General features: G+C 33.1%; 1 protein-coding gene across 1 annotated transcript in view; it reads right to left on the bottom strand.

Moving 5' to 3' along the window:
* The window catches only part of LOC111049602 (SH3 and multiple ankyrin repeat domains protein 3), a 293,883-nt gene that overhangs the window by 26,037 nt on the left and 250,415 nt on the right, over positions 1 to 17,431 (bottom strand). The window contains exons 3-8 of the mRNA XM_039422937.1: positions 15,636 to 15,761; positions 14,503 to 14,683; positions 12,361 to 12,680; positions 11,322 to 11,469; positions 8,120 to 8,233; positions 3,137 to 3,328 (exon numbers count right to left, since the gene is read on the bottom strand). Coding sequence (XP_039278871.1) covers positions 3,137 to 3,328; positions 8,120 to 8,233; positions 11,322 to 11,469; positions 12,361 to 12,680; positions 14,503 to 14,683; positions 15,636 to 15,761 — 1,081 coding nt within the window. The remainder of the gene's footprint in view (positions 1 to 3,136; positions 3,329 to 8,119; positions 8,234 to 11,321; positions 11,470 to 12,360; positions 12,681 to 14,502; positions 14,684 to 15,635; positions 15,762 to 17,431) is intronic.

Below are 17,431 nucleotides of genomic sequence, written 5' to 3'. Positions count from 1 at the left end.
GAGTGAGTGAGTGAGTGAGTCAGTCAGTCAGTGAGTGAGTGCCATTTCGCTTTTATATATATATAGATAAAAGATAATATTATATAAAGTAAAGAGCTGGCTTATGCACTTACGGGATAGGAAAATTATGTTTGACGCATCATCACGTCTGAACTACTGGACTAATTAACTTGAAATTTTGCTTATAGATTCTTAAATAACCAAGGATGGTTATAGGCCTATTCTCAATTCTTCAAAATTTCATTACATCAAGTTTTCATTTTGTCAAGTTTTAAAATAGATCCTTGCGAAGCACGGGTTCTTGCTAGTATAATCATATGATAATGGATAGCTATATTAAAAACAGCTATAACTCCCTTGTTTTCGGGTATTTTTGAAAATGGGACTTACGCTTTAAAGAATTTGGGGTCGCTGAATCCAAATCCGAAATCAGAAATCTTCTATCTATATTTTTAAGGAAGTTAGACTTTGAGAAAAAGTGATGAGTCATACTCTGAGCAAACGTCGGCGTATTTGTTAGATCTGTCGGCTTATTTGTAAGATCCCCATGTGAAAGTACAGGAGAGCTGCAAAATATGAAATATGATCTTCAGTAATATGATCATCCAGGAGCGAGGACTCTGCCGTGTGAAACTGGCCTTAGAGTCTAAAATCAAAAAATCTAGAACAGTAACTTAGTAGTTATTCAAAAAGTCTAAATTATCAAACAGAATGTTCACTATTGTGATAAATTATTGACGTTAGAAGAGTGGAGTATCAAGTGCATTAATGTACTTTGTTATTTGTATTCATGGTATGGAAGACAATTTTAATTCAATTTTATTTGAAAAAAAAGTGAACATCGCTAAATCCAAAAATGATGAAATGCTTTCCCTTTTACTAGATGATAAATAATATAGAATTGACCAAGAAATCCCATAATCTATTGTGCGCACACTATATGTTCATCTACTTCACGAAAGACCTCAATTTTTAACAACTTTGAACATTTGAATAACAAGACGATAGTTTCGACTTCAATCACTTGCACATTTACAAATGTTTCAGTACATCTTGGAATGAAACGATCGCATGAGCAGTAGGAAAGGGTGCATTTGATTAAATGCCAAACTTTACACAGCATAACATGAATTATGTTTGATACATTTAGGAATGACAAAAACATGAGCAGTAGAGAAAATATTTTTTCCTACAGTTACCTTGAAAAGTGACGATTCCTGCACTGATTACAGAACGCAAAGATTCACTTTTCCGCTCTAGTGCGGGAAAAATCTTTTCTGCACTCCAGATTTGCAACATGGCAACACAAAATAGTTGGTGGGTTAAATGGAGGATTAGTGCACGAAAACAAAAATTAAGTTGGTAACAATGACTGTGGTTAGATTTAGATGAGAATCATTTCAATGGCTACCCTACATTTATGATAAAATCCCAATCTAGAAATCCAAAACAAGAATAATGTTCATCTAAATCATAATTTAATAATCATCATTTAATAATAAATAATAGTTCTTTTCTATTGATAATAATATCAATAATAATTATTATTATTTCAACTGCAAGAAATGAGAAAAGTAGCAAATATACATTATAAAATTCGAATTTTGAGGTTAAATGATTACCATTCAATATTCATATAATAGAAATAAAAAAAACATAACAATACTACAATAAATATTCACTGTTGTCTATGTTATTTTTATAAATATTTCTCAGTTTACATTGAGCATTTTTCTCGGTAATTTGAGCAAAAGTCTAAATTTCTGAATCGTGTTTCAGTAATTTTTAGCTGGATGAAACAAACTTAGGTACGATTCTTCCCGCTAGGTCGCGCGCTTGTCGGTTCAGCCATCTTGTTGTGTTCAGCCATTTTGCAGCTCGGTTCAGCCAACAAGCTGCTGGCATGTATGTTGAATGTGAATTTTTTGTTCTATCTGTATTTTTTCTGATTCTTGAATGAATAAAAATGAGAATTTTGGCTGAGAATTTTCAACTTCAATTGGATTTTCAATTTTTAAATGAATTAAGATTGTTATTAATAACAGCATCACACACACAAACATTTGATGGATTTCAGCCATCATTTTACCCATAATTATTCATTTTCCATATTCAATGGTAACTGTAGGAAAAGTTTAATGTGAAATACGTGAGCAAAGTTCCTCTGCTGCACTCAAGAAGCCATTCCGCCCTCGCCTACGGCTCGGGCGTAAACATTTCTTTCGGTGCAGCAAACTGTCACTTTGCGCACTAGTTGCACAAATAACTATTAAAAATGCTGACCTTTGCACAGCAGATCATACATTCAATACATTTAGGAATGACAAAAATATGCATGAGCAGTAGGGAAAATATTTCTAAAAATTTCTTTCGGTGCAGCAAACTGTCACTTTGCGCACTAGTTGCACAAATAACTATTAAAAATGCTGACCTTTGCACAGCAGATCATACATTCAATACATTTAGGAATGACAAAAATATGCATGAGCAGTAGGGAAAATATTTCTAAAAATGCTGACCTTGACAGCAGATACATTTAGGAAAGATAGAAAATGCTTGAGGAGTGGAAAAGATATTATTTTTTAATGCTAACATTTACACAGAAGAACATACATTTAGGAGTGATAAAATGTGCATGAGCAGTGGAAAAGAATATATTTTTGATAGATGCTAACCTTTGTACAGCAAGATGGAATTCTATTCTATACATTGAGGAATAATAGAATATGCATAAACAGTGGAAAATAATATATTTTTTATAAATGCTAACCTTTACACAGCAGAACTTGAATTCTATTCTAAATTAGGAATAATAGACCTTTAAACAGCAGAATTTGAATTCTATTCTATACATTGAGGAATAATAGATTATGCAAAAACGAATATATTATTGAATAGATGCTGATCTTTTAACATAGCACAACATAAATTCTATACATTTAGGAGTGATAATGAGCAGTGGAAAAGAATAATATACATTTTAGATAAAAATGCTAACCTTTACACAGCAGAATTTGGATTCTATTCTTTTCTATACATTGGGGGATAATGGAATATGCATAAACATTGGGAAAGAATGAATTTAGACGTAGGCTAGTCTGGTGTGGTGGTAGTATTTGGTGGCGGGTGGACTTACCTGTGACGTAGCTGGCGGTGTCCTCGGCACTGGTCTTGTTGGAGGTGGAGCTGGCCTCGCTGAGGCTCGACGAGGCCGAACTGAACGGCGGCAGGGACCGATTGGACGGAGAGGGCGAGGGAGGGTTGGGGAGAGGGGGCAAAATTTTACTGCGGCGCCGGGGGTTGTAGCGGGGAGGCTCTCTGAAGGGGACTGAAAAAATAACAGAAAATGCGCGAGTTGTAGCGAGACAAGCAAAGAGATCGGCGGTCGTCTACCGACTGATGAATAGCATGCAGGGAATTTTCGTTCTGAAAAGTCCACCAAAATGTATACAATGAGCGGATTTGCCCATGAAAAATTCCCAAATTAATACAAAAAAATAATAAATTGTGTTAATGATGTGATAGGTTTATCCATGATGAAGTTGAAGAATGATGTGTGAGATATGTTTTGTACAAAACCTACTCTAGAACATGGTACGCCATAGTGAAAATTTTCGAGCTGAAAATTCTTGTGTTTTTATATAATTATTTTTGTGAATTTGAAGTTTTTTTCATGTTTTTACGAAAGTTTTATCATCAATCTATCTAAATTTTAAATTGCTTATTGCATTCTGATTTGTATATTCAGATTGATGATTTAGTGTATAGATTTAAATGGACATAACATTCATAATATTTGGACAATTTGAGACATTCAAAATTAGGAAATTGAAGAAGTTTTGGCCAATACCTGTTTTTTATTTTTTGACTATTGTATTGTTTGCTCTAATAAATAAATAGTGGAGTAGGTCAATTTCCACAAAGAAAACACTAAACATGTAAAAGACACATTATAAGAAATTTCTGAAACTAACCATTGTATGTAATTGTGAACTATCTATGTATTTTCAGTAATTAATGTAGTAGTTTCAGCTTTTTTGGGAAATAAACATTTATTTATTATTTATTTATTCATTTATATTAATAGTCTAATCACAATGCAGGTCTGGATTTTTTGTTCATTCACACCAGTTAAATTCAGATATTATATCCTTGTGGATCCCTACATCTGTAGAAGTATGCTTATCCCTACACACAGACGTAAAGTCGTGTTGGGTTATTCTTGTAATAGTAATACTATTAAAATTTATTGTATAGTGTATTTATTCTTTATTGATCCATTCAATAAGAACACCGTTAAAATTATAAGGAGAGAAAAAAATAAGGTAACCTTGTGCTATTCCTCTCCCAAATTAGATAAGGTTACACATAGTACGAAATAGTTTTGTATTTTTAAGAATATTTTGAAGATATTCATGATAAGTAATCTTTCATCATAATCATTGATAATACATGGATTAAAAAAAACTCGCAAAACTGCTTCAAAACTTTTAACTCTCTGAAACATAGGAATAAGCTGCTCTCACTAAACCTTATGCCGCATCCACATTTTGGCCCAATGACGACGACCAGCACCAGTGTGTGGATGAGTGGTTTGCCAACGCTGGCTACCGCTGGCCTTGATTGAGCACTGGTCACATTGCAGGCTGGGCCAGCGACTGGGCCAACATGTGGACTAGGCATTACATTCTTTATGATATGCACGATGTTTTACTTTGTAACACGGCGTCCTGTGAAATGAATGTATACGACTAGTGTGTACGTGTGTAGGCAGCTCATTTCACATTTGTTCTTTATATTTTTGAAGAATATAGTAAATAGGTACCACTACTTTGGTATTTATAATAGTGCAAGTACAGTTTTAAATTGCCAGAAAGCACTCTACTGTCAGTGAGTGAGGTAAGTCACACAAAGAGAATTATATATTTCCGTATCCATACCTATAGAGAGAAAAAAAACAACAGGTAATCATTCAAAAACTCATATAATCTGAAGATTTTGAATACATAGAAGTATTTTGATTGATCAATTTCATTGAAAGTGTTATTTGAAATTAAACTCAGAGCATGCAGTCACTGTATTTTGTTTTAAATTACTTGCGTACTTGTGTATAAATACTAATCAACCTCTAGGTAGAAGTAGATTGTTCAAAGATTATGATAGTGAGTGTATATATTATGATATTTTGTACTGTGATAATATTTTTAATTCAGTAACTTGTTTGAAGGACAGCAGAGAAAGAATGATACCATGACAGAGAAAGAAGTGATCAACTAAAAAAATAATGAATGATCATGCCTTGGAGACTAATCGGTGATGGGAAACAAATTTTGCAGATAATAATGATTAGGTATTTTTTATTTTCAAATGAGAAAACTTCTGAACCGCAGTGATGTACTTCTTCTTCTTAGGGTGCCTGTCCGTTTCGACCGTTGGCGATCATATTGGCTATGATGACTTTGTTAATTGTGCTCCGGAAAAATTGAATGGAGGTTTTTCCAAACCAGGCTCTCAGGTTGGCCAGCCAGCCAGGACTTGGCGTTGTACTTACTAAAATATTATGTACGTGAGATAATTTTATGATTATTGAAAAAAAATGATTGATGATGATGATTGCTCACATAGAATCTATGTAATTCTATTTACTCTGGAACATGGTACGCCATAGTGGAGTAGGTCAATTTCCACACAGAAAAAACTAAACAACACATTATATAATAATTTTTTGTAACTAACTATTGTATGTAATTGTAATTTATACAATATTTTGTGTAATTGATGTTGTAGTTTTAGTTTTTTTGGGGGGAGATAAACATTTATTTATTTATCATTTAAGAATAAAGCAACATTAATTTTTAGTGAGAAATGATTATGCATGGAATAAAATGAGTTGTTCCTTTTGGTACACCTCAAGATACGGTAAGTGTTTATGCGGTGATAAGTGTTCATTTACGATAGCATCATAGCAATGTTGAATTATTGAATTTTACAGTACACTTTTTTAAATCAATAAACAAATTGTTAAGAGGATTCATATACGGTAACTTAATTATTGGAAAAATGGGTTTGCTATATTTTTAATACCTTCCCTACCTTCCCCACTTTTCTTTATTCTCTTTCTATTAAATACTGTTAGGCATACACAGGTTCTTTTTCCTCGTGTCTATATCCACTATACATAAAATAAACAAATTTATCTTTGATTCAAATTCTATTATTTCGTTTTAATTTATTTTTTGCTTTTTCTTTCAGCAGTGAAGTGATTGAGTTTATTGAAAAACACTTATTTTTAAAAAGACTTTTATTATTCAATATTGATCTCTCATATTTATTACATTTTATTGTCATTTCTAGCTTCAATTTTTTTTGTTATCTCTGCATATTTTGTATTGTATTGTTTGCTAACGACGTGGTTAAGTGGTAGAGTGGACATTATTGTCCAAACTTCGCCACGTCAACATAAATAAAAAAATCTTTCTATTCTATTCTACCTAGCTTAGGAAGGTTCTTCCTAGTAATTACTGAATTGTTCAATGTATGTTTTAATTCATGGACTGAGTCTTTTACTATATTGGGAAACTGAATTATTGATGTGGGTGATGAGAATAAATCTCAATGAAAAGTCAAAAAAGTTAATAGGAAGAATGGATCAACGAGGATAACAGGAAGTGACAAGGAATCAGAACAACTCACCACTAGAATATCAACCACCACAATACCACCAAATTCACCAAAAAACTTTCTAAATATTTACACAAATGGTATTTGAGAACTAGAAGAGATTACTATGCAGTACTCATGCTGGAAGTAGAAATAGCGATGAAAAATTATTTTAAAACCATTGCATGATGCAGGTTAGAAGAAAACTCCAATCATGAATTAGCTACAACTACAAAAATCTTGAGTGGAATGATCATATTATCGAATGAATACTAAAATTGCAATGCGATTTACAATGAAAATTAAGAGAGAACTAAAGGACAAAATTTCAGACATAAAATAGGCATTACACTAATCAATTGAAATTTAATATTATCAATCAAGGTTTAATGAAAATTTTTCAACTAAACTGAACCTATATTAATGATAATGGAGTTTCCTCATCATTAAATTTAAAGGAAACTCCTCTGACAGTTCTTGATACTGAACAAAGAACTAAGTGATTAATGGAGGAAATTATTTGGAAAATTAAAAAATTGAGCATCAAGCAATATAGTGAAAGTGGTCCCAACAGACCCGTTCAAACTAAGCTCAAACAACTTTCAGGATTATATATGAATTTTGAAAGAACGTTCCATTAATGCTTAATACATACCAAAAATGCATGCAAAATACTACATTAATAAAGCATTCTTCAAGACCTAAACAGTTGAAAATTGGAATTAATAAATAATTTATATTAGTTATAGTTCCTATCAATAATACTTCAAGTTCCATCAACAAGTCTCAAGGTATTTATTTTAATTTGAAATACTGCGATATTGACAAGGAATCAACAAGTAGTTTCATAAGTAACTCTATTCTCAGTTTCAGAAAGGAGATTCAATTCATTATTCTTCAATAGGTAGTATTATGATGTACCCCATTTATCATTAAGTTGAATCGCTAAACACACATGAATAAATTGTATCCACAGATAAATAAATACCTAGCCAAATGACTTTTGGCATAATATTGAGAACTCATACGAGCAATCCTCGAAGGTGAGTCCCAATAATGAACGGAATAGGTAAATATGTCATATTATATCCATTGAATATTATAGGATAGATTTTTAACAGTTTATTAAACATTCATATAAAACAAGAAATTGAATGGAGTAGCCTATTTTGTGATAAAAAAAGAAACATTTTCGTCAATTTTAAAAGGATATTGGTTAGCTAATCGTGGATAAAGTTGAATCAGTTGAAAATACATCCTGATATTGATTTATTGAAATTTTTAGAACATTTTTGTTTAATGCTGGCATGCACATAGAGTGAAACTAATAACAAATATCATTCTGTATGAAATACTGTACATAAATCTAGAACTTTTACAAAATACTAGAATATCCATCCACCATCAAAACCCAACTGTTGTACTGAAATCCTGTTGGGAGACAAGCATAGGTACTGACCGACATTCTCTGGCCTGTGTTCTTTGATGATATCCGCTAAATCTAGATTGCCCGCTATTACAGCTACTTGGTAAGGCGTCTGATTCGCGTAATTCAAAGCGTCTCTCTGGCATCCTGACAAAAATAATATATTCAACAATCAATAACCAACTGAGGAAATAGAATGAACAGAGGGAAAACTACTAGTTACTGTATCAGAACATACAATATTATTGTGCAAAGTTCAAGACAGTTTTCAGGAATAAACACTGAAACCAACTATGCTGCATTGATTGATGTCCAAAATGAGAAAAATATTTTGTTAGTTTATCGCATTTTATTATTGAAGTTTTTCAATAATAAAGTGATAAATTGATATAGAATGTTCTGTTATTTAAGTTTTTCAATGACAGAACAGTGGTCCTGGAAAGTATGAGCATATAAATGGAGTATAAACCACGCCCTTAGACCAGTTATAGTATAGACACGCTGGGAAGTCTAGCCTCTGAAGCCAACATCTACTGCCATAACTCCAAATCGTGACGTCATCATCGGATAGAAAACTTTTAGATTGTGTCTATTTCAGAAGGATGTAAATTATTATTCATGGTAAACTTCAGCTGCGCTCCCGCTAAACTAGACACAATCTGCTATGGAAAACAATGTAAACAAACTCTAAAGAAAAATTTTCTATCTGATGCTGACGTCACGATTTGGAGATATGGCAGTAGATGTTGGCTTCATCGACTTTCAGTATGAATATACAATAGGCTGTGTCTATTCTATAACTGGTCTGAATCTACGCCAAGCTTGAGATGATAATTATGGCATTTGATAATTGTATATGGTATGAGATGTTGTGGTATGTCTGCATAATTAAAAGAATAAGACGTGGTATACACAACATAGTAATATAGTGGTATTGACAACATCAACGTCTTATTCTTTCAATAAGATGGCATTTATCTTACAAAATTACACTATGAAACTGAGAAATCCTTCAAAGATAATTAAGTGAATTAAAAAAATATCCTAGTGATTACATGAATTGTCCAAGTAGGTAATCACAGTTTGTGGTGAAATCCAACATTTTTGAATAATACAGTAAAGGTATCTCAAGTTTGAGCATAGGTTATCCAATTTTATGAAATTATATTATGTGGTATAAAATCACTTCACTTGTATGGGGGGGGGGGCTACTTTATTAAAATTAATAAAAACAATATAAAAACATGCAGTACCCTTTTTATTTAAAACATTTTAAAACAACTAGTTTCGGCCTACGTTGGCCATTTTAAAGTAACATATGCCTTTTGGTATAATTATCAAGCACATATCTGTGAATGACCTACGTAAGAGCTGTTGAAATATACACTGTTGGCTTTACATTTATTATAATGAAAAATAGTATTACATTCAATAAGTAATCGGATTATGAGATTTATCATGTTGAACATGATACTAAAGATAAATGAGATCAACCAATGTTTTTGTCCTAGTCAAATCCACCTTTTTCGCAAAATCTATACTCTCTACAAAATAAATGTATATACAGTATAATCGATTTAATTGATGCATATTAAATCACATACCTCTAAATAGTAATACCCTAGCACACGATTCTTGACTATTGACAGCACAGACGTGGAGCGGCGTATTCCCTGAGGCATTCCTTGCGTTCATATCGGCTCCATAATAGAGCAGGTGTTCTAAATGTTGAACTAGACCATTGCGGCAGGCCTGCAATCACAATCATATTAAACACTATATTATGGATATCGTTAACAAGGACGATTAACTATTTACTTGAAAACATCGATACCGGTACCATACTTTCCTACACGTAGTCGACTCGACTGGATATTGGAAATTGAGAAGAGTATAGAATAATCTATAAATTGGATTTTGATGAAAACACTACCGAAATGAAGTTCAATACTAAAATAACGTTCAAAATTCAAATACAAGCAAAGTACTCGGTTTATTCTTTAAAAAAGTATTGTGTAGACTATATGGATCTTTATAGAGTAGGTACCGTAGGACTGATATAAATATAAATAAAAATAATGTTTTTCTCAGAAAAAAATGAGATCAACCAAATCAGGTTCCAATTCTTTACCAACTTTTTGGCGGTCCCAACTGCCTAGGAAAAGTTAATCAATTTAATCACTTCAGAGCCCCCGAGATTAAGCTGGATTTTTACAGATATGGGACTTTTGGCAGTTGATAGAGCTTATCGATGACTATTTCAGGTATAACTTTAATCAAAATCGTTGGAGCCGTTTTCGAGAAAATCGCGAAAAACCCTGTTTTTGACAACATTTTCGCCATTTTAGCCGCCATCTTGAATTGCATTTGATCGAAATTGTTCGTGTCGGATCCTTATATTGTAAGGACCTTACGTTCCAAATTTCATTCATTCCGTTAATTGGGAGATGAGATATCGTGTACACAGACACACACACACACACACACACACACACACACACACACACACACACACACACACACACACACACACACACACACACACACACACACACACACACACACACACACACACACACACAACACACACACACACACACACACACACACACACCACACACACACACACACACCAATACCCAAAAACCACTTTTTTGGACTCAGGGGACCTTGAAACGTTTAGAAATTTACAAATTGGGGTACCTTAATTTTTTTCGGAAAGCAATACTTTCCTTACCTATGGTAATAGGGCAAGGAAAGTAAAAACATGAAGTAGCTTTTTTTATTTGAAACAACTAGTTTCGGCCTACTTTGGCCATTTTAAAGTAACATATGCCTTTTGGTATAATTATTATCAAGCACATATCTGTGAATGACCTACGTAAGAGCTGTTGAAATATACACTGTTGGCTTTTGGCTTTACATTTATTATAATGAAAAATAGTATTACATTTCCTCGCACACAGGCTTTGCCCATGTGAAGAACCTTCTTCAAGTTTTGTATATGTATATTATGTATTGTTAGTATTTCTTAAGAAGAAGAATAAATATAATTTCAATTTCAATTTAATAAGTAATCGGATTGTGAAATTTATCATGTTGAACAAGATAAATGAGATCAACCAATGTTTTTGTCCTAGTCAAATCCACCTTTTTCGCAAAATCTATACTCTCTTCAAAATAAATGTATATATACAGTATAATCGATTTAACTGATGCATATTAAATCACATACCTCTAAATAGTAATACCCTAGCACACGATTCTTGACTATTGACAGCACAGACGTGGAGCGGCGTATTCCCTGAGGCATTCCTTGCGTTCATATCGGCTCCATAATAGAGCAGGTGTTCTAAATGTTGAACTAGACCATTGCGGCAGGCCTGCAATCACAATCATATTTACAATAATTGTTATACATAGACACCCATGATGAAACAATCATATTAAACACTATATTATGGATATCGTTAACAAGGACGATTAACTATTTACTTAAAAACATCGATACCGGTACCATACTTTCCTACACGTAGTCGACTCGACTGGATATTGAAAATTGAGAAGAGTATAGAATAATCTATAAATTGGATTTTGATGAACACACTACCGAAATGAAGTTCAGTACTAAAATAACGTTCAAAATTCAAATACAAGCAAATTAATCTGTTTATTCTTCAAAAAAGTGTTGTGTAGCCTATATGAATCTTCGTAGAATAGGTAGGACTGATATCAATTATTATACCCAACATAAAAATAATGTTTTCCTAAAAAAATGAGATCAAGCACATCAGGTTAAATCCTGATATACATTTATAATACCAAACATAAAAATAATATTTTTCTCAAAAAAAAAAAAAAATGAGATCAAGCACATCAGGTAAAATATTTTACCAACTTTCTGGCGTTCCCGACTGCCTAGGAGAAGTAAATATGTAATTTAATCACTTCAGAGCCCCCGAGATTAAGCTGGGTTTTTTAAATATCAGTATCAGTGAATATGTTTCGTACAGTGAGAATATTATTTTCATAAAAAAAAATATAATCAAAAATATTCAAATTTGAATTTGAAAAAAATTCCAATTTGAAAAAAATATGAAATATATGACACATAACCTAGCTACATCTGGCTCTTGTATAAATCATAAATTTGGGCTCTAGCCAGTGGTACTTTTCTGGAAGTTGTGTACTTCTAAGTAATTGAATAAACAATTTGATTAATTGAATAACTAGTACGGTAAGTTTTGAAGTGAACTGAAGTGGTTAGAGGTTACCTGGTGCACCTCCTGCCAACCCTGCAAGTCCTGGGCGCCGATAATGGCGTGATCGTGCAGCAGACCCTCACAGACGAGCGGGTCAGACGCATGCGTGACGGCCAGGTAGAGCGGCGTCAGACCCTTGGCATCCTTGTAGTTGGGGCTGGCGCCGAGCTCGAGCAGCGTCTTCACCGCTTCGAGACTGTTGTGCTCGACTGCGCGGTGGATGGCCGTCGAGCCGTCCTTGGTCCGGAAGTCAAGCAGGGCGCCGCCATTCACTAGCGCCATCAGCACCTTGCCCGGTTTCGGGATGCCCGTCGCTAGTGTCAGCGGGCTCTCTGTGCAACACCAAAACAAATAGATCATCAAAATGCAAACGTAAACGTAACGTAAACATGTAGTCAAATATCAAAGACTACAGTCATCTTTGTGTTTTCATGATGGATAAATAGATTTCACCAAACACTGTGTCAACATTATTTGAATGTAAAGCTAGGTTTTCGTTTGTGCGTAAATGCCGTCGTCGACCACGACAGGGAGAGAATCTCAGATTGAGTAGATTTCAATTTGTCTACATAACCTAAAAGATTATGTCCAATTATGTTTTAATGGGCAGGTTGAGCTTATACTTTTAAATGGCAATATGTTGATATTATTGGAAATGTTTAATTCTTTAATAATAAAGACAAACAATGAAAAGTTATTCGATCAGCTGTTTTAGCACACTTGAAATTTGGACAATATGAATGTCAACAATGCTTTTCGTCGTCGAATGCGGAAATTTACTCACAAACGAAAATGCACCATTGACGGCTTAAATCATTTATTAATTAAGAGTACATCGGTCCTTCCGATAAGGGACTCCTCACCAACAAAAAACCATAAGAATTCACTCTATTTATTTTTGAATCATGGTTTCATTATTGTTATTTTGCTTTCCTCATATTTTATTCCAGTAATGTACTCCAATGTTAATACAAGAGAAAAAGAATAGAAAAAGAATTCACTCAACTATTTATTTTCGAATCATGATTTCATAAATTATTGTTATGTTTCTTTCCTCATATATTTTTTCAGTAATATACTCCAATGTTAATGAAAGTTGTGAGTAGAAAGAGCATGCTGAAGCTGGGTACATACTGAAAAAATATCTACTGAATCAGTTTATTTATTGAAAAAGTTTGGGCAAATTTTGATGAGTTTCTATATATAATCTTTATTTATCAGATATGTTATTCTCTAGATGACCTTAAATGTTTGCCTAGCAATGAGAATGTGTCTAGGTCTTCTTCCTAGATCAATAGTTTCAAAGATCGATCAAAGTTTAATTATAAATGTTGTGATAACCATAATTATTTGTATTCCTAACTCAATTAATTCCAAAGCATGGAAAAATAAAAGTTTTTAGTCTTAGAACAATCATAAGTAGATAATTCCCTGAGTGTTCCCAAAAAATTTAATTTATACATATCTGAAGATTGTGAGAATCACACTTGAATATACAGGATTTTTTACTATTCTTATAGGGCCGTTTTCCGAGCTCGGGATTTAGCTAAGTTCTAGACTTTAAACAGCTGGAGTCAGAAAATCAGCTTTCCAAAACGGGGCGTAGACGCAGTTTTTATAACAGTAGTCTCAGTTCTTATTTTCTCATTTCTATAATTGGAAACGTTTTTCCTTGACAAAACTAAACATTTCTAAATAATTCAAAATAGCTAAAACTTTTCACTATTATCTCTTTATTTTATTTTGTGTTTAATTTTCTAGTTTTTTGAAATTCAATTCAAACGTGAGTATGACAATGACTACGACTACGTCCCGTTTTCGGAAAGCCAATTTTTTAACTCCAGCTGTTTAAAGTCTAGAACTTGGCCAAACCCCGAGTTCGGAAACTGGCCCATAGTGTAGTAGATATTCTCCAATCGCGGGGCTACTGAATTGAGTATGCTGAGTGGAAAATATACGATTATCATGAAAAAATACAACCCCCACTTTATAGGAAAAAGATCTATATTGAATCCCATTAATGCTGGCTATAATAAAAAAATAGATAATTTCAAAATTTATCACCTTTCTCAAAGTTTTAATTAATAAATAAAATCCCAACACAAGTGCAGTATGTAGTGAATAAATATTATTGATGAATGAAATATTTCTTACCTCCAGATTCCGGACAGTGGAAGTTTGGATCCAACCCTTTGGTACACATTTTGTTGATTTTCTCGACTTGACCATTGGCTACATATTCTAGAAACCTACGCAGGTTGGCCCTCGTGTGCAGAGCCTTCAACTGCTTCTCATCTAAATTGAGCATTTTGTACACCCTTCTCTTATATTTGAGCTGGAATTTCAAAGAAAAACACATTATGAATATCAGTCTAATACCTCAATAGTACGAGTATCATTCGATAAGATATTTATTAGATAGGGGTTTGCTTTTGATGAAGCGAAGGATTTGAATTTGAATAATGAGAAGTTTATAAATAACAGGACCAACATTGAATGAGTCATATTCTTATTAAATCCACTCGTTGAGTTGACATTCCACTAAAATTGAACAGCGATAAAGAGATCTATCAAATCATGAAGCTTTATCAGTTTATTAAAAATTGAAATTGAAAATTTAATCATATTAAATATCATTTAGTGATCACTCAATTAATACATCTATCTTTCTTTTATTTCTCTGAGAGTTGTATCACAGATCTCAGACTTCTTTGTCTGTGGTTGTGTGTATTTGCTTCTACTTAAATACCTATACAATTATTTTTGTTTTTTGAATTTCCCAGATTTTTTCAAACACTTAGCCCTAATCGATGATAAGAATTTATGTGAATGAATCACAGAAGAAATTATTTTATCAAGGGGAAAGTTGATGAACCAATGATGAATCAAATCTATTGATCTTAGAATCAGAATTCAAATTAAATTTTCTTCTCAAGTCAAATCTAATTACAAGATCAAACATAAAACGAAGCTCGATAACATGATTTTATTGCTTATCCACCCCTTCTTCATACTACAGATGGAAATAAATTAGAAATTACATTTGTTCAAATGCTAATTAATGAATAATAATCATATATACAGCTACATATTTTAAAATCGATAGTATCTCAATCGAATTACTTCAAAAAATTTCACCTAAAGCATTTCCAGAAGCATTTGTGCATAATCTTGTATGAAACTACTTCAAATCGAGGTGATAATATTGAAAGTTGTGAAAATCGGGAATTGTTTTATGTGGATGCAAGATATAAATATAAATATTTGCAATAATTATTTAGCCTGACCTCCAGGTAACCAACTGGGCCGTTGAAGGGATAGTCGCCCAGTCTGCGTTCCTCATCAAGGAACTTTCCAGCCTTTCCATTGACTGGCGGACAAAAAAGGCCATAGTTGAAACTTTCCTTGAGTTCCTGCAACAGAAAAAATCAAACCCCGATTAAAAAACACCAAATATAATCAAACTGATAAGAACTGAATGAGTAATGGAGAAGATGAAGAAGAACACAACAACAACAACAACGTAAGAGGTCTTATAGTTCAGATGACTGATTTTGATTCATTACGGATAGGAGGGAGAAAGGACATTATAATTGGGAAGAGAATTGAAATGGAAGTCTCACCTCACATCTGAGATGACAAAGTAGCGTCTGATAAACTGACAATCATCCTGGTTAATTGAAGCAATAATTGATAGAGAAATGAAACATTCAAGTAGACAGTATTAATTTTCATTCACGAATTTCTATTGATTAGATTTTCTTACTATATGTGATTCAATATAATTGCACATGAATTATTATCAATTCTTGGATGGGATTATTCCGGTAAGCTATCACTAATGAGCTGAGAAGACTCTGAGATCTATCCTATTTTATTAAGCGAGCAATTTCTGTGTATATTTTTATATTTGATTATTTATATTTATTTATAATTATTTGGTTATTTGGATTTATTTATGGTTATCTATGTCCAACGGATCTCGAAAACGGCTCTGACGATTTTCACGAAATTTGGAACATAGTAGGTTTATGATATAAAAATTCGATTGCACTAGGTCTCATCCCTGGGAAAACTCGCTGAAGGACATGAAAAGGATAATTCATCCTTGGCTGAAACAGCTGAGACTTTCGCCGTCTGTGGATAGTAAAAAAGTGAGTGAACGAGTGAGTAATATCGCATCCCCGAAATTCATAAGCTGACGTATAGCCAGCTGTAAAATATAAACACGATCATTTTAGAGAATTTTGTTCTGTTTATCAATAAATAAAAATAACGAGCGAAGCTCGGTGCCCCGATATTATTTTATTAAGCAAGAAATTATATATTTTTTCAATAATTTCATAATGTATTTTCATAATATCAAGATGAAATATTTTGATAATTAATATTAATTCTACATTGTTGAAGACGATCTGGCAACAGAACAACGCGAGAAAGAGATAGCGCTATCCGCTTTGTTGAATGATAGACAACGATAGCAATACCATTGCCAATCAAACACTGCCATTATAAAGTGGACCTCACTTTAGTAGATTGTCTTACAATAATTATTTTCTTTCACTTATCACTTTTAAATCAAAAACTTGATTGAGATTTTGACAGCTTGAATACAAAATAAAAGTCCATAGCATAGAAATTCAAACGACCTGCAAGGAAATATCCTTTGCTCAGGTAGGAGTTGGAAATACTTTGGATTCTATTCCTTTCTAACATCAAACGACGATGCGTGTTTGAACGGTTTCATTGAATTGCTGTAGGTACATTCTTGTATAACTTGATAAATCCTTGGCACCCCTTGACATAAACTTCCAAGTCCATGACTTCAAACTTCGTTCAACGAAGTTTGAAGCGCTACGGAGGAAAAGTCACAAGTGGAGACCAAATAATTGAGGAAGTCCGTTCGAAATGAAGCAAATTGACTGCAGGGCAGAAGAGGGTGAAATGAGTTGCCCGTCCGTTGCCGCGATGTTTCGTCAACTTCGTCGAATGTAATTTCGAGCACGGCCAACAAGAATATGCTCAGAGTGCAATTACTGCTTCATTTCCTCTTGACATTCTCCGAAAGTACGAGTCTACGTCA

The sequence above is a fragment of the Nilaparvata lugens genome, chromosome 3 (assembly GCF_014356525.2).
Source record: "Nilaparvata lugens isolate BPH chromosome 3, ASM1435652v1, whole genome shotgun sequence".
Lineage (NCBI taxonomy): Eukaryota > Metazoa > Arthropoda > Insecta > Hemiptera > Delphacidae > Nilaparvata > Nilaparvata lugens.
This window is presented reverse-complemented; position numbering and strand designations above follow the sequence as displayed.